The sequence below is a fragment of the Perca flavescens genome, chromosome 6 (assembly GCF_004354835.1).
Source record: "Perca flavescens isolate YP-PL-M2 chromosome 6, PFLA_1.0, whole genome shotgun sequence".
Lineage (NCBI taxonomy): Eukaryota > Metazoa > Chordata > Actinopteri > Perciformes > Percidae > Perca > Perca flavescens.
The window spans coordinates 12,006,950-12,026,258 of NC_041336.1; the positions used below are offsets into that span (position 1 = coordinate 12,006,950).

The 19,309-nt window shown below is 41.1% G+C and overlaps 1 protein-coding gene across 7 annotated transcripts in view; it reads left to right on the plus strand.

Annotated features, from left to right (window-relative positions):
• The window catches only part of LOC114556865 (lamin-A), a 44,249-nt gene that overhangs the window by 2,187 nt on the left and 22,753 nt on the right, over positions 1-19,309 (plus strand). Inside the window, exons 1-3 of one of the 7 annotated variants that reach the window (XM_028579949.1) lie at positions 1,579-1,782; positions 8,379-8,508; positions 10,312-10,691. In XM_028579949.1, coding sequence (XP_028435750.1) covers positions 10,357-10,691 — 335 coding nt within the window. In that variant the 5' untranslated portion in view covers positions 1,579-1,782; positions 8,379-8,508; positions 10,312-10,356. The other 6 variants (XM_028579948.1, XM_028579950.1, XM_028579951.1 and 3 more) reach the window with 6 other exon arrangements.

Below are 19,309 nucleotides of genomic sequence, written 5' to 3' on the forward strand. Positions count from 1 at the left end.
AATATATATGATAATGTAACACTCTGAAAGGGTCAATTTAACATAATGAGAACTTTTACTTTGTATACTGGTGCCTTGGCCGATAGTACTTTTAATTTTGAATGTGGCACTTTTGTTTGTATTTGACAATTATGGTGTTGCTACTTTTATTTAATGATCTAAGTATTTCTTCCACAACTGTATTTCATTCAGAGATTGGTCTTTTTGAACTATTACTACCACAATGTCAGAATCATATGCTGTTGTGGTTCTTAAGGTACTTTTGGTGGGTTTGGTCATCCTAACAGGGACACTTTGAAAAGGTGCAGTTTTGTACAAAAGCGTATGAACATCTTTGTTAGTTGGGTTATGCAATCATTTCAGCGTTACAGATGACAAACTAATACTGCCCCAGAAGGTACAGTTTTAGGCTACAATCACAGCACATTCTCAGGCCTTGTTTTCACAGTCCTGTTCCATCATTTATGAACATTATGAATGTAAACAAACCATGTACAGCTCAGTAACATAGGTCATGAAAAAATCATGTTCAGCTGTTGCATAATGGTAAGCAGATCCACGAAAAGCTCTGTCAAATATCTCCAGCAGCACACTTTAGTTGTTTTTAATTTGTTGTTTTTCTGTTTGCGTTTAGAATGAGTTTGGGATTGCAGGGAATTAAACTGACTACGCTGTTCAACTGGGCCATTTGTACAGCTTGATAGTGTCAGTCATGCTGGTATAGCTGTTTTGAGGAATAGTAGTTTGGTGCTTCCTGGCTGCTGGTTTAATTAAATTGTCAATTCATGTGAAATCCAGCACAGGTCAGTATATCAATCATTGTCAAAGTGGGGTTCACAGAGTCACAGGGGCCCTCAAGAGCTCCTCAGGGGGGTCCAGAACGAAATGAATACCACTGTTATTGTAGGCTACTCACTTCAAGGTGATGACAGTCAAGTGTATTGATAATGTTGTGATAACAGGTATCTGAATTGGGATGTGAAAAAAAAGTTTCCTCTAGCAAAGGATCTGTGGCGAATTTGCTCCGATTTCTGTAAACTTGAGATTACTCTTACTCCAAGGCCTATATATAGTGTTAGTTAGTTAGTTAGTTAATTAGTTAGTTAGTTCATTTATATGTCATACCAAACATCTGGCCCATCCCACATGGGATTCTAAGACACCACAATTTTAGAAAACATAATGTATCATCAGGTCATAGGCTACATATACACAAAAAACAAAAGAGCAAAAAATAAATATTCTAAATAAATTACCACATTATGAAGTGCTATGTTTTTTAAATAAAAAAAGAACTGCTACATACAGTAACTATACCTGTGTATCCTGGTAGAGAGCTTTATTTCAAATCTAATTCTTTCACATGTGAACAGCCAACTCTGTCTTTGTGCATCATCAATATTTACAAAAATCTATATCTTTTATATAGCTATTATTTCTACAAATTTCACCTGCCTTCACTGAAAATCCTCACCAGCTAAACCCACATGTAGAATAGGACGCGGACCAAAGCGTTAATGCTGATCGCCAGGTGGCGCCGGTAGGCTGCCCTGTAATTAGCAGAGATTGGCAGTCTAATCAAGTGGGTTGATTTGCAGGTGGCTGTCGACTGCCTGTTCAGAAGAAGAGGAGTTCTCCCGCACAGATTGGTTCAAAGAAAAACCTGGCCCGGGGGGGGATGATATCATGATTAACTCGACATTTTGAAAGGTCAACAGTGACCGTGGAAAGGAGGGGACGTGTTTTTAAACGACTGAAGAAAAGCGTTTCCAAAGAGACACGGTAAGACTGATGAGTCAATATATATATGTCGCAGTGTAAACAGCTGGTAGGCTGTGTTGTGTTTCGGGGTCTTATTTTTTTTTTTTAAAGGAGACGAGCAGACAGGGTGCTGAACTAAACTCGTGAACTCAGTGACCGACGTTGAGAGATATCAGCCACTAGGAAGCATACGTTTCCATTCAGTGTGTCAGCCAGTGGATGGCGCTTAGCAGCCCATCTTCCCTGTGCTTGTGAATGACATGTGGTGAAAGACAAGACGGCACGGCAGACAGGGGGCGCCAGAGAGGCGCAGTGGGAGAAAAGCTGCAGCATCATTCATGAGGAGGGGAGCCTAGAGGATGGACACCCAGTGGTGGTGGAAGAAGTATTCAGATCCTTTACTTAAGTAAAAGTACTAATACCACACTGTAAAAAAAAAATAATACTCTGTTACCAGTAAAAGTTCTGCATTGAAATTGTTACGTAGGTAAAAGTATGTAAGTATCATCAGGGAAATGTATTTAAAGTATTAAAAGTACTCAATGTAGACTGGAAACGATCCAAACAGTTCTGTCAGTCAACCGTCTAATCATTTTAGGTAGGGCTGTATATTGTTGGGTAGTTTAATTTATAATAAAACATTGTATCTTATAAACTACATGTATTTTGATGTGCAAAAATCTTAATTTGTAAAGTGACTAGTAACTAAAGCGGTCAGATTAATGTAGTGGAGAAAAAGTACAATATTTCTCTCTGAAATGTGGTGGAGTAGAAGTAGAAAGTGGCATGAAACGGAACGACTCAAGTAAAGTACAAGTAGGGTAAACGTACCCATTAAGCCCACCAAAATCTGAGTTCAGTTATTTTTCATACATACTGACATAGTTTATTAACCTGATCATTTGTTAAAATGTGAGATTAATCTCTCATTTAAAAATCATTTCATCTTTTGTGTATATTTTCTCATATAAAATAAAGAGATTTTATGAATAAAGTCAAAAGTCTGGCATGGGCTTAATTGGTACCGTGGCACCATTTAAGCCCACATGTGTTCCAAATAAGCCCACAACAAAAAAATGAGTGACAAAATATAACAATTTATTATTTTAAATGTATTGAAAACACCAAATATTTAGTATCTAAAAAACAAAACAAAAAAAATTTCATTTTATGTTTGGCTTGCTTTAGCCAATTTGTCACCTGAACCAATAATGACCATCGTCAAACCACTAAGGCTGTCCTTGACTAAAGAAATTCTTAGTCGACTAACACTTACACGATTTTGTCGACTAATCGATTAGTTGATTTAATTGACAGAGCTGTGCGCTTTGAGAGGAGGTTAAGACTAGAAAAGCACAATATAAATGTAGTTAATTAACCATCTGTAAAACTGAGTTTCTCCACAATTAATCCTGCAAAAGCACCACTTTAAATCTTGTGTTTACCATAAATGTGCTCAGAAGTTTCTTGGAAATAAGTAATTAAGCATGAATAAGCATAAAAAATGACTAATCGACTAAAGAAATCTTAGTCGACTAAGTCCAAAACGACCGATTAGTCGACTAATCGACTAAGAGGTGGCAGCCCTACAAACCACAAACATGACTTGAGGAGCAGCTCGTGAACAAGAGATAAGACTACAATTTTTAAAGTAGAAAAAAAAAAACACTGACACTGAAACAGTCATTAACCTGTCTTACATTAACATTTACGTTACACCACATTAAGTATTTAAAAAACAAAGTTTGTTGGCAGCTAGTCGTCGGTGCATTGCGAAAGTAAAAAGAAATGACCAGTCGAAGAACGAACGCTGTGCTTGAGCTATGATACTGATACGTCGTTGAACTGGTCGTGACTATTTTCCCAAGATGGCGCCTACCTGTATACCGAACGGTACGGTCTTTATAAAACTATATTTGTAATAAACTGTCTGTACACTTACAAAGTTCTCAATGCTTCGGTTTACATGTAGGGACCCTCATTATGCTGCTGTGGAAGTGTGCTATTTTGAGCCTTGTTAGTGGTGTAGAAATAGCAATTTTTTTTTTTTTTTTTTTTTACTTTCACATGCCCCGACAACTAGCGTTTTAAGCTAATTAGCAGTTTGCAATAAAACTGGTCACATTCAATTAGCATGAAAACATATCCCAGAGAACGGTCGACTCGGTACACATGTGTTATTAACCCCTAGGTTCATTTTGCGCCAGACTTGTCCTTTAAGTAGGAGATAGACTTGAAAATGTGCACCTATCCTAATGCACAAAATAAAGATTATGAAATAATAAAATAAAAAAATTAAAGCAATTAAAAAAACATTTAAAATAAATAGATGAAGTTTAAATTGATTTAAAAAAACAGTTTATTCTACACATTTTAACTATACTGTTGGTTGGTTGAATCATTTGTATGTTCATTATATGTTTTGTAAAAATCTTAATCTGAAAAGTAATTGTAGCTGTCAAATAAACAGAGCGGAGTCAAAAAGTACTGCATTTTATCTCTGAAAGGTAATGGAGTAGAAGTCTAAAGTAACATCCAGATATTTGAGTGAAGTACAAGTACTTCAGAGTTGTACTTTAGTACTGATGTATATTAGTTACTTTCGGCCACTGATTGTTTTATTGACACAACTGGACATACAGAGTGGATGAGACAAAAGGTGCTGGTGGAAACAGAGGTCGGCGACATCACACACATTTTACACCCACAGTAGTAGGATTATTTGACCTGGTAAGGGTATTCTGTCCCATGTACAGTTTCCTCAATTTCCTCCTGGGACAGTCACTTCCTCATGTTGCTGATTGAAGTAACGAGACAAGCTTCTAATCCTTCCTCCGTCATGGTTCCTATCTGTTTAGATGCACGTACCCAAGAAAACCTCAAAGATGAAGCAATATTTATTCCACATCTTCTCCTGCACATTGTACAAAATGATAAAAGAAATGGATTTACATAGGTCACAGGCTGCAAAGCAACAATCGTTTAACGTGAGTACATCTGGTACAATGGAAAAGGACAGAATATCAAATGTATTATTTAGTTTTACTTTGAAAAGCAAACAAAGAACAATCAGAAGTCTGAAGAACAGACTCTTGTGCGTTGGGAAGAGATATGGTTATTAATGATTAATGCACATTGTGTGAACAATGGTCTCCTGAACAGCAGAGATAACGGAGTGGGAGACTGCTTTACAATCGGAAGCTGCTGCTGAGATACAAAGCACGCTCCTGGACAGTTGAAGGGTTTCTAAATAACTGACTGTGGTGGTTTGTCAAATGAAAGATTAATGCTCCTGTGAACTGTTAAATTGTACAAATCGTCCATCTTTGTTTTACAACGTTATCTGAAAACTAATCAAGGCATGAGATTCGCTGTACGTCTGTGCAGGAAATGGAAATGAGGTGATAAGGTATGAAAAAGAGGAGCTGTTGCTTAGGTTTTGAAACTGGAATGGGTGTTTATAGTATCCTAGAGATTAGGCTACGTTCACACCGCAAGTCTTATTGCTTAATTCGGATTTTTTGCTCAGATCCGATTTTTATTTTTTTTTATTATTTTTTTTTAAATGGAGCGGTTACGGTATGATCCTTCTAGTTTTGATTGCATTGAAGTATCTCCCCATACACTAATTAGGTCTAACACCTCACTCTCCCTCCATTGACTTGATCCATCACTGTTCTCCATTTTGTAGGCCTAGTCAAGTTTTTAATTTGACTGTCTGCGTCTTGGGCTAACTCCCGCCGGCACAGAATTGTGACAAATGTCGATGTAGATTGACGTAAAAGTCGCATCAAATCCGCCTTGGTTGTTCACACTGCAGCCGCATTGAAAGAAATTTCAGGACCACACATGGAAGTGGTCTAAATCTGATTTGAAAAAATCTGATCTGGGCAAGATTTGCATGTCAGATTTGGGCCACTTTTGCCTGCAGTCTGAACGTAGAGTTCCCTTTCACACCAAATATTCTCATGCTGATATCCTAATTTGTTAGTGCTCTTTTTGTTTTTTTCAGGAGAGCAGCGAGTAAGTGGCTCATAATGGAGAAATAAAACCTCTAGATTGCACAATGAGCCCGCCTTGATTTTGTGCTGCCATGTGGAATGCTGTGAGGGCAGGAAAAAAAGATGGAGTAAAACAGGGAGTTGCCTGCTGTTGTGTAATAACTTTAAGAATGCTTCTGGGATTCAGACTCCAAAGTGTGGGTCAGACAGGCGGCTGAAAACTTGAATGCATCGGTAGTAGTTTATTGATAGATTGATTTTTTGAATTAGCCATATCTCATCTCATTTAAAGCATCATCCAAATAATCTACAAACAATTATGAACCTTTTTATTTTTATATCTTATTTCAAAAACGTTCTCTCGTTGTAATAACAGTAACAATAACAATGACAGAAGTAACAGCAGAGATCAAACAAACAATGACAGAAGTAACAGCAGAGATCAAACAGTTGGAAATACATCACAGTGCAAATTACAGGAACATTTGACGGCTGAATCAATTAGTTAACAACAACAAAAAGTTAACAAAACATTAGTTAGCAACTATTTTTCATAATCAATGAATGGTTCTGCACTTTTGCTTTAAAAGTAAACATTTTTAAGTTGTGATTTTTTTTTTTTTTTTTCTTCTGCTTTTTCAGTTGTGATAAACTGAAAATCTTTGGGTACCATTTGTTTTATTGTTGTTGTTTTTTTAACCTTTTATTTATTCAGGGAAGGTTCACTTAGAGGCAGATCACATTCACACAGTTAGACATCCATACCTGGAAGCTGCCCAGTACAACCACAGTCTGATCTGCTGGCCACTGAGCAGCTCCACTGGAGCGGTTGGAGGTTAAGGGCCTTGCTCAAGGGCACTTCAGTAGTGGTAATGAGGGAGGGACAAGCACTGCTCTTTCACTTTCCCCACCCAGATTTTATCCTGTTGGTCTGGGGATTGAACTGACGACCTCCCGGTCAAAGCTCACGTCTCTAACCTTTAGGCCACCACTGCCTATATTTTACAATTTTAGTTGCAGCCATATAAATATATCTTTGTCTTATTTTGTTGGTTTGTGAACCAAGTTTTCTTTTTTTTTCTTTTTTAAAGCCTTGTAATGGTTTTCTTTGTTAGTCCCTTCTTGTAGAAGATGCTGCTAAAATGGCAAACTGACAAGCATTTAGGCGTAATGAAGGGATACGATGTGTCTTCAAATGCTAATAAGCCGAGTTTTGAAAGGACAAGTTCATTATTGCAGATTTGTTCTATAATCTAGGCAACATGTCAATTATTGCGCCTTTCTGCTTCAGGGATGTAGCTTGCGTCATACCTGATTATCCCTGTTTCAACGCGATAACATTTGTGATGCAATAGAATTTATGTTTGTGCACACAGACGGCACAAGAAAAGGCCAGAGGGCTTGGAGAGGCGTAGCAAAACATGTGGAAGAGAGACGTTTGGGCTGCATTCCAGGCATTCTTGTCCTGGTGTGACTTTCATTGGAAACCCAAAATTTAAAAACAAAAAAAAAGGAGAGGGAGCGAGAGAGGTAGAGAAGACATGGTGAACAAGTGAGCTGTTTGAATAGGGCTGTGTGACTCAGAGGCAGCTTCGGAGGCTGACGGCTCCTTTCCACTGGAAGGCCACGCTGAAGCTAGGATACTCCCTTAGCCACTGGACCTGCCCCATACCCAAAAACGGAGATGCTGTCTTGCCCCTTGTTTAACCACACACGCACACACACACACACACACACACACACACACACACGAATAGACTAACCTCCATTTCCATGGTGAGGAGATACATACACACACACACAGAAACAGAAAACGTCTTTTCCCCCTGCATCAGAACTTGATTGGACCTGTGACTCCATTAACTCCACCCCGAGGAAATAAATATATAAGGCCAGAATCAACTTGGGTTTGAGTGTCAGACCTTTAGACTTTCAAGATGACTTGTGGGAATTATTCTATCACTCACTGGGAATATGGTGCTAAGGATTTGTGGACTTTTCCCTCTTTGGATTCAGTGGACGAGCTTGCCAACAGGTTATTTTTCTGCCATGGATAACAACAAAACAGCGCTTTAAGGTGATGAATGATTTCCATGTACTTTGAACTGGTTTCATTACCTTGCAAAGTTGTGTGACGTGTGTGCCAAGGTCATCTCTGCTCCCTTCCGAAGCGGAGAGGATTATTATTATTTTTATTTTTTTTGCTCTATGAAATTGAAACAGAAATTCTTCCTTTATGTATATGCTTTAGAGTTCACTGTCACAGCCATTTTCTAAGTAAAGAGCGCACTAGGAATGTATTCTTCATAGCAGCAGGGAGCAGAACGGTGAAAGCCGCACACTTTCACCCACCTGGGAGCTGTTCAGTATCATCAGTGTCACTGCGTTTTATTGACCGACCGCTTGCACCAGTCGCTGAGGTCAGTCTGTCTGCGAGGGCTCTGTCCGATTTGAAATGAGAAAGGAAAAGATAGGGCCCGTGCAGGGAGAGATAAAGCTCAGCAGCTGCTCTGTGTGTGTGTGTGAGTGCGCACACAGTCTGTCTAGCCTGACTCCTCCTCGCCGCCCCACCCTCCCCCGCTCTCTTGTGCTCCCGCCCTCTCTCTCCCTCTTCAGCAGTAGGTACAGTGTGCAGTGAGCGACAGCTAGGAGAGCAGTTCAGGGCACGAGCCAAAGGCGCACACACCCACCAGCAGAGAGCAAGACTGCATTATTCAACGGATCCTCTTCTCTACACTCCTCTGGGGTATGGCACACACACTCACAGCAGCTCACACACACACACACACACCCACACACACTCACTCACTCAAACCAGCAGATAAACTTCTAGAAAGGTCCTGTACTCTCACTTTTAGTCCCTTCAGCAGGCTGAAGTCAAGAGGTTCCCACACAGCCGAGGTAAGGTTCTACTCAGATTTCTGTTTGTGTTTGTTATGCTGATAGACAGTGCTGCTGTTGTGTGCGTGTTTAGCTTGTTTGGTCAGCTCATAGTTTCATTTTGTCAGGGAGTGGTTTGGAAGGACTTTGTAACTTTAAAAGCTGTATTTTCCTGCCTGCTGTTAGAGAAAAGTGGAACATCAGACAGCACCTGGAAGTGCACACCACATTTTGGCGTGTGAGTGGATGCTTCATTTATTCAAAGTTAGGCCAGAGAGTACTTGTGTGAGTGTATGGGTTTGCTCCTGTGGGCGTGTGCGCGCATCATGTGCATGCATGTGTGCGCCATCCCACCCACAGGGCGTGCATGTCCTTCTGTGCACTTTAGATAATGGGGGGGTGGAGGGATGGATGGCAAAGTCCACCCACCGCCGAACCAAATTGGAGTAGGCTTTCCCGCCGTTCAGTGGGAAAGGGCTGTTAGGTACTGTGTGTGGTTAGCTGCTGAGAAATATGATTTAAGTTTTGAAATCAAACCTGTTTAGCCACAGTTGCAGTTGATGATAACAATACGGGCCCATTTATTAATATTGTTCAAGGCCTCATCCATCCATAATTGTTGTATAGAGCTCTCTGATTAAAAAAAAAAAAAATAACGTAGTCCAATTGCACATGTTTTTTTCCCAGTGATTTATAGGATTTACAGATTGAAATGTTGAGATAGTTTTCTTATTCCCCCCTCAATTTCAAATCTATCCCTGTGCTCTTTAATTCATTATTCTGTTGGCACACCTCTAAAGCAGATTTACGTCTCTTCATCAGGGCATCTTGCAGCATTTATTGATATTATGAGTCAACGCTTTGGTATAACGATCTGGGCTGGTGCAAGTGGTTTGGTGCGAGACGATCACTGCAGATCATGCTGTGGAAGCAATTAAAAGCTTTCTTTTGTGTGGCGTGCCTCTGTTTTACCAAAAAAGTCTGCGGCGAGCAGAAGGGAAGTGTTTTCATTTATTTTTGTGTCCCTGGCTGCTGCATGAGTGAGGAGTTGATGTTTGTGGGAAATATGTTTTGCTTAGGAGTGAACTGCAGGAAGTGGCATAACTGCTCCTACAACAATTTAATGGAGCCGGAGGAGAGAATAGCAAGGCGTATGTTATGACAGTGTGTCACACTTTGCGGTGGAAATACCAGTGTGACTGAGGATTGTTATCAGAAGCACTAAAAGCAGTAACAGGGCAGGAAAGCTGTCGCACCTTCTTTTATGAAATAATAGGGGTTTTGTATCCAAAAGATCTGAAGTCTAAAATAACTGAGGAAAACCGAATCACATTCCTGTGAAAGAGCTCTGCCTCTGCAAATTACTTTGAACCCCACGCAATTTAAATACTGAAGAGGTATTAAATGAAGTTGTATAGATGTGCTGGCTGTGGGAAAAAGGATTCTGGAATACATTATCATGCAGATCTGTGAGCAGGCCCAGCATTGAAGGCGGGTTGCCCAGACAAGGATCATGGTTACGCAAGACTGGAACATTTCTGCAGTATAAACTCCATTAAAGTTTAACGTGTGATTCAAACCATGATAAGGTGCACTGCGTTGCTAGGCACGGCAGCCTTGATACTGTAGTTTTCATTAACTCTTCTTTCCTCGCCCTCCTCCCCCACAGCCAGTGACTCACCCCCTCCACACCTCTTGCTGAGCCATCATTACCATGGAAACCCCGAGCCAGAAACGCACCAGCCGTGGTGCTGCCTCCCCGACCCGCATCAGCAGGCTGCAGGAGAAGGAAGACCTGTGCAACCTCAATGACCGCCTGGCTGTCTACATCGACAAGGTGCGCTCGCTGGAGTCTGAGAACGCCGGACTCCGAATGCGCATCACCGAGTCGGAGTCCACGATCACCCGCGATGTATCGGGCATAAAGGCGGCCTATGAGGCAGAGCTGGCCGACGCCCGCAAGACCCTGGACCAGGTGGCCAAGGAGCGAGCTCGCATGCAGCTGGAGCTGAGCAAGATCAGGGAGGAGCACAAGGAGCTCAAAGCCAGGTAGGAGGAGCGTGTGGGGGGTGGAGCTTAAAAGAGAGTGGCTTTGGTACAAGAGGAATGTCACAAAGTGGTTGTGGCTACACATACAGTACAAGGTATCATATTTATTGTATATGATAATATATTATAGGTAACAGTACACACAACATGTAGTTAGTATTTTGTGCATCTCTCATTTCTCTGTTAAATGCATTAGAATAAAACAAGCTTTCATGCAGTTGTACTTCAAAGTCAGCGGAACCACCAGAAGCTGTCCATAAAGCTTTTAAGTTGTGTTGCAGTATTGATAACATAACATGTAGGTGCTGTTGTCTGGTTGCTTTGTGGGGGAATTCCCTGCCTTTTTGGCAACTGATCCCACAGTAACTTGGGAATGTCCCTGTAGCTCTGGTATGTGAGCATTTAAGGCTTTTTTATATCGTAGCACAGTACAAGAGGATTCAGATACATCATTCTTTTGGAAAGCAGAGTTATGCCACAAAGGTGAAATGAGAATAAGTTATATGTGACAATTTATGGTATCATTATTATTTTGGTATTACAATATGTCACTGTACTTGCTTTTGCACATCAGCTGGAGCAGGTTTGTTCTTGCATTTGTTTTTGTTTTCAATAAGCATTATTTATGATGCTACAGAGCCCTCTGCATTTCAGCTCAGGTTTTTGAGGCTTTATGTTTTATGTTCCCAAAACATAGTAGTGGTTAAGACAGCGCTGCAGTCAAAGCAACTCAACGTGTGGATCTGAATGTTGTATGTAATGTTGTTATGCCTCCAGTTTACACCTGCTATTCAGTACAACTGAGGTGGTGCAACACCCTTATTTTCTACCTGGAATGAAGTGTGGAGCATGCGGCCATACCCAACATTGTACCGTAGTTTACAGTACATTCCTGGTGGTTAAATTTGTATGACTCGTCAGTCGGCACGCTATGTCATTTTAAGCCCCAGGGGAAGTTGGAAATGACACACCTTCAGCCAAATGGGCTGCACCTTCAACACACAGCTTGCTCTGTGAAGGTAGAATTACTGCCCTAATGACAGAATGGCTTTCATTACAGTGTTTGACACAACTCTGCTTTAAAAAGCTCTATGTTGCACATTGGTTAGATCAGTAGTTAACATATTTCTAATAATTTCTATTCGTTATAAACAAACTGTAAAGTGCCACAGAAGTGTGTGTGTGTGTGTGTGTGTGTGTGTGTGTGTGTGTGTGTGTGTGTGTGTGTGTGTGTGTGTGTGTGTGTGTGTGTGATAATAAATGATTAACTACAGGTGTAGTGGTGTACAATTATATTATTCCTTCCATCCCTTGGGGCAGCAATAGCTCAGTCCGTGTGGACTTGGCTTGGTTCAAGTACAGAGTGTGGTTCCAGTTTGCCTCCTGGGCACTGCTGAGGCGTGCTTGAGCAAGGCACCGAACACCCAACTGCTCGGGGCGCCAATCTGTGAGGCAGCCCCCTTGCTCTGACAATATCTCCTTACGTAATGCATGTGTCTATGTCCTGTCTGTGTATGTGTGTATTTGGGCCTGTGTGTGTGTGTTTTATTTATATATAACAGCAACAACCGAGTGAAATCCCTTGCGGGATTGCTAAAGTATACCTTACTTCTCACCTGAGGAGTGGTGTTGAGCAGCAGGTTAACCGTGTTTTCCTCAGCTGTCTTGCTGTTTCAGCTACTTTGGCGAATGTGTGCAGTGTTTGGTGTTTTTTGCCCCCCAACGTCTCCTTCCAGGCAGCGCGGCAATGGTTATGTTTAGGGTTAAGGTCAGGGTTAGCTGCCTGGAAGGCGCCATTGGGAGGCAAAAAACACCATCGAGGAATGTGTGCAGATGAGAATACTGCTGTAGGCCTCAGTGTCTGTGGCTGTTGAGGAATGTGCCGACATCTTGGCAAAGTGCACCTCGTGTTGGAGGGGCCTGAGAAAATGAAACTACTAAATAGAAAGTATTCGTACTCCCCCCCACCCCCCCAATTAGCACCATTGTGATTTTTCACGAAGTTAACATTATTCACTGAGTGTGAACTGTGAAGCGTGTTCATGTGAATGTACACACAACTGTGGCTGAGCGCAGCATTTTGAAAGGCGAATAAAATGTAAACGTTCTGCCTTTTTTAATGTGGCTCATTTGTTTCTTTTGGGTTTTGACTTTCAATGTGGTGTCACTGCCCCAAGCTTATCAATCTATGGTTTAATTTGTTAATTAATACTGTAGGTGGGTGAGGATGTTGACTTTGTTGTGCACTCCGGATAAGTATACCCCCCCATGTCATTGTGCTTCTTGTAATTCTCCAGATACTTGGCAGGAGAAGCACCAGCTCTCCCGCAGCAACACTGTTTCTAAGGAAGCAGATCTTTTGACGCATGTGTGGTCAGAGAATCACTCAGTCTAGTCTCGGCCGGCTTTATCGGTTATACCTCAGCCAGTGTGTTTGGTGTTTGGTTGCCATGGAGCTCAGAGAGTCTGGGCTCCACTGTGTTACGAGGTGGTAATGGTGACTCAGAGTTTATTCATGGCCTCTGGAATGGGACTGTGGACTCACTGTAACAGGAAGTCAGGTTTATTAATACACACTGTGACGGGCTCTACTACCCACGGAGCTGAGCTTCAGGTGGCAGCAGCAGCAGACGGCGGCGCAACAAACACTGGACATCTACGTCTCACAATATGTTGACTTTTTGTTGGTGTCCTTGGTTATTCCCCTCGAGGTGACAGAACACAGAGCAACAGGTGGGGCCGTCACTGCAGTTCAGTTGACTGGACACACCTGTTTAGCCCAAAAGCATGACACTGCGTCTCTTCACACACGTCTTTGTATGCATAACTACTACCGGACGGGAACACATGCTGTCCCCCCCACGAGGCAAACCTCAAGCTGTTGCGCCAGAATGTCAACCATTCTCCCTACAGCACTATTTGACTTGTAAATAATTCAAAACTGTAGGAAAAAGATACGCATAACTTTGCAAAAGCATGTGTGGGTGGAATGTGGTGCTGTTAAATGAAGTGTAAAGCTGGGAGCCAGGTATGCAATGGAGGAAAACAACAGGTCAGAAAACAGTGAATATATATATATATATATATATATATATATACATACATACATACATACATACATACATACATACATACATACATACATACATACATACACACACACACACACACACACTACCGGTCAAAAGTTTGGGGTCACTTAGAAATTTCCATTCCACTCCATTCCAGACACAATACCTGCTGAGATCAGTTGTATTGTTTTTTTTAACCAGGGCAGCAGTTTTCAGATTACATTATGTGCTTACACAATTGCAAAATGGTTCTCGACTGTTGTAGGAAGAAGTGGCTGAAGAAACACTTGAAATTCATGCTTTTTGGTCTAAACGTCATACCCAAATTAAAAGTGGTACAGCTCCCATATACTTTGACACTCAGGGGTGTGCCTGATATCATTGGAAAGGTGATTGATGTGGGTTTGTTTGTGCATTTGAGAAGTGTTGTATTTTGTAGTTTTTTGGCTTTTTTATTTGCACTTTTCAAATAGAAATAAATAAACGCACAGACATATTTGTAGAAAAGAATTCATATAAAATCCATTTTTGAGTCTTTTAGCTTCTGAATTTTTTTCTGTAGTAAGCTGAGACGTGGCTAATGCTGTGTTGTCTGTCACCTGTCAGATGTGTTTACAGCAGTGTATTTTAATAATTTTACAGATTTATAACTTGGACAGAAATAAAAAATCTCCATTCTAGCCTCTGTAACTCTGTGTCAGTAAGGCCTAGAATCACCCTGACAATTGTAACAAAAACTTGAGAATGTTTCCTTTCCAATGATATCAGGCACACCCCTGAGTGTCAAAGTATATGGGAGCTGTACTACTTTTAATTTGGGTATGACGTTTAGACCAAAAAGCATGAATTTCAAGTGTTTCTTCAGCCACTTCTTTCTACAACAGTCAAGAACCCTTTTGCAATTATGTAAGCACATAATGTAATCTGAAAACTGCTGCCCTGGTTAAAAAAAACAATACAACTGATCTCAGCAGGTATTGTGTCTGGAATGGAGTGGAATGGAAATTTCTAAGTGACCCCAAACATTTGACCGGTAGTGTACATACATACATACATATACAAAACAGTGAGTCCCTGAGCTACAGAACAGGTTTGTTAAGACCTTGTTCAGTCATCTTTCCTTTTAATAGTGAAACAGTGTGTCTGGCTGGTGTCTCGTGCCCAGTCTAACCTCCCAGTAGTGCTTCTGGCAGTGAAACATGAGCCTTGGTGAGGGAACTGGCTCATCAGTGTCACTTTATCGATACTATTTTTTGCAAAAGATGTGCGCTCATATGTGAACTATAGAGCTGAAACGACTACTTGATTAATTTGGCAGCTATTTCAATAATCACTTAATCAACTAATTCACCGGTTCCAGCTTCTCAAATTTAAACATTTGCTGGTTTTCTTAGTGCTCTATGATCTTAAACTGAATATCTTTAGGTCAAGCCATTTGAATATGACAACTTGGGCTTTAGGAAATAGTGATGGGCACTTTTTACCATTTTAATTGAGAGATGAAAATAATCGTCAGTTGTAGCCCGAGTTAACCGATTAATGATAATGTAGTTTGTGGTGTGCGTGTGGCTGTGTATCTGCTGCACGCTGTCTAAAATTAAAGGCGACGCCCCTTTTTTGATAGTAAAAGTACTAAACTTTGAACTGCTCCTTTTGGGCACAGTGTGTCTGATAAGGACGAGACTCTGCAGCAAGGGTTGAACAGTAAACCGCCAAACCCTTTTTCCGGATCAGTTCTGCTTTGAATACATAAGAGCAGGGATTTACCTCGTCTGAGTCGGCCCCACCTGTTGGCACAGTGTGGTTTAGGGTGTGGCAGCAGCAGGCAGACAAAGCTCTCAGACGGTCTGTTGAAACAATGTTTTAAAAAAATGTATTAAATAAGTACTGTGGTGGAACTTGTCCAGGCGCAGCAAAGACTTGAAAGTCAACATAATACAAAGATTCAGTGCTACACTGCACATGTACTTGTGCTGTATTCATGGACTGATATGCAGCGTTGAAGCCGACTATCAGAGAGCACAGCAGGAAGTGCTCTTATCTTGTAGCACATTCCCATTTCCTTTCTTTGGAATATTTGCTTTCTGTTAAGTATGACCCGTATGTTTTTGCAGCTTATTGTTGCTCATGATCACCCACAGTTCTCTTTGATTCAGTTAAGTGTTTGTTCTACCATGAAATACATTTCCCCATAACAGCCCATTTAGATGTAAAGCTGTATTCTGACCTTTTACTCGTTCCGATCCGGAGACTTCATTTTCCTCGTCAAACACTTCACATAGTTTTTACTGTCCTCTCCGGGCTACACAGTAGGCTCGGACATTTATGGTACAAAGGAAACAGACCTCACACACTAAGCAACGCATACAATGTTGACAAACAACAGCTTTGTAATATTCAGCCAACCTTCGTCCTGAAGAGGAAAAAGAGGAAGTAAAAGGGGAAGAGCGTGACTGAGTGGCGACGGAGGTCAACGTCATAAAAGGTGGTCTAATATTAGTCACAGCTTGAGTCTTAGTGAGTAAAGTTTGTATATTTAGCTTGGGGGAACACTTTACATACAGTATGTCTCCAAGGTAACCCATTATACATCCGTTCCATTATGGGGCCATGTTGTGGATATCAGGAGGAGTCATTCAAGCTGCTTACGTCAAGTTTGTTGAGATAAAATATTTGCTTTCAAAGCCTCTTCCTAAAATGGACAAGAGCATGCCTGCACTCCACTACATCATGCTGTTAAGCCTTTCAAATGCCTTGGCTGTTTTTTGTTTTTTTAAGTGAAGCTTTCTTTTAAGAGTCTGGTAGCAACAGTTTCTGCATTTGTTAGTAGTTTGTATTATTTCATTCTTTTAAATATAATTTATACTTAAAAATTGCCTTTTTATTGGTAGTTACAAAAAAAAATCTGATTCATTACAGAAACAAGTAGGGGTGTCACGATTCTCCAAATCCTCGATTCAATTACATTTCCGATTCTAAGGTCACGGTTTGATTCAATTCTTGATTTTTATATATTTTTTTTTTCTTTAAAGCACAGGTTGCTATGCCATTTTTAGACTAGACTTTTATGCAATATAATATCAAACCTTTGTTCGCAATGTACCACACTACATTGTCAAATTAAAAACATTTATTAACAACATAATGTAACAATAACTTGTATCTATAACCTGCCATCTAGTTTCTCTTTTGTAACTGCAGTCTTCTTCACAGAAGATGACATTCAAGTTCACAACAAAACAACCAAAAAACAATAAAACAGCCATGTCCATAGTCTTCTCTGAACAACTAAGTGTCTTAAACTATTTCCGAACAGTTGAACATGTACCATGCAGATTAACTGCCACGTTAGTTGTGCTGCCAGTGGAAGAATATGGTACACGCACATAGCAGAGCTTGCAAACTGTGGCTTTTTTGTCAACATAACTCACTGGAAATCCAGAATACTTCCACACTGGCGACTTCAGTGAAAGAGGACGGGCTTCAAGTTCTGTCGATGGGTCTCCTGCATCTGCAGTTGGCTATCTTTTGACTGGCTGTAGCTAAATTGGAGGAGGTTGACTGACTCGCAGCACTTAAACACTAGTGTTGACGAACTGACCGAAGAGCTGGTTAATTAAGCCGAGTAGTATCACTGAACCGGGAGAATGAATCAACTCACTCCTCAAGCTGAGTGCGATCGTTGTATGCTCTGTTGTGTGTAGCTGGTGTTCTGCTACTGTGTGTGTAGTAATCTAGCTCATTAGCGCCTCCACTGGAGTGGTGGTAGAATCTACCTCGAGCAGGCTACACGTGTGGTTTTTTTTCCACTTGGCAAGCCGACCGGACGTGACATGGGGCCGTGGCAGCATCGCCGATTCCATTTTTTTATTTGAGATTGTGACTTAATTTCGTCCGATTTCGATTTAAAATCAAAATAGGATGACACCCTTAGAAACAACAAACTATTTTCTTATCCAACCAATAGTCCAAACCCCATAGAGATTCAATGTACTAACACCAAAGACGGCAAACCTTCACGTTTTAAGGCCGGGACACATCAGGCCGATTATCAGCCGTGGGACAGTCTGGCGAGGTCAGTGACTCAAATCGGTTCGGTGTGTCCCGTGTCCTCGTCCGTCTGGGGGGCTGTCGGCGTTCATTTTGGCCGACCTGACATGTTCGGTCGGCGGCAGGGCCGTCGGGACTCACCCGGAAATGACGAGCGGAATGAGGTGACTAGAGTCTCTCAAAATCTGATGAAAATCTTTTAAACTGACCTTTGTTGAGTTGAAATGAAGACAGATTCAGCAACTGCATGGCCTATTTCTCGCTTAAAATGTTTTCAGAAACATGTTTCAGTGAACTATTTTAGTACAATATGAGATTGTATTCTGAACGGCCGCCATGACAGTCCAGGTCTGAATATCCAGAGAAAACAAACCCATGTGACGCGTTCGTCCAATCAGCTGCCGGTTTTCATTTCTTGGGCGACATTACAGATTAGCGCCGCCTGCTGTTATGGAGGCGTATTACGTCTTGTCTCCTCTCGTCTTTTTGATGTCCCAAGGCAGTTTTTTGGACCTCGGAGACGCGACTGATCATATCGACGGGGTTTTCTGTCAACGGTCGGCCGTCGGCTATGTGTGTCTACACCATTAGAAGCTAAAACCAGAGAAGATTGGGCATATAAAAAAAAAAAAAAAAAGACTTAGACCATTACCAAAAAAGATTAATTTCCTGCTGACATCTCTACAAGTAATGACTAAAACAAAAGATTCGTTAGTACTGCGGATAAATGGTATATTTTCAGTTAAAACTATGGCACATTATACTCCTATGCACTTTCCTTCTAACACCTAAAAGAATTTTTTTATGCAGACTTGGTAAAAAATGTATGACTGTAAAGTTGCGGTTATTAGCCCAGAGTAATAAGTGGCCAGGTTCTTCCAACTCTGTGTTGTCAAATACCAACCTTGACAGGTATTTCTCTATTAACACTAACGTGTGGAAACTCAACGTCTGTCCACTTTCATATTCACATTCATAATTGACAGCATCACCATAATACAAAGCCAGCAGCAGCCATTAAGAATCATCTCCCAGCTTCTTTTATCCTTCAGATTCAATAATTATTCCACCAATAGACCTTTTTCAAAGCAGACATGTTGACTTTTCATATCAGGAAAAGCACAGGTTGAACTAATTAAATTAACAATGGATTAATTCCCAGTAAGTGTCCCAGGAAGTCATGCTAGTGGGGCAGAATGCACAATACCAGGAGCCTGGAACTGCCTTCATTAATGTTATTAATTTCACCAGTTTCTTTCCTGTATTGACATCAATTAAAATGTCTGTGATGTGAATGTGAAACAAAATTAAACATACTCCAGAACACATAGCATTTCATGGATTAAGTGCAAGCTCTGCGTCATGAGTCGTGCTCCCTGAGGCCAGAAACGGGCTGCAAACCGCCGTCAAACCACCAGCGGCAGAGTTTATTTGGCTGCTGTACATCTTTCCTCATGCCGTTTGATCACACGTCTCCTCTGTTCTTGTGGCTGCCTT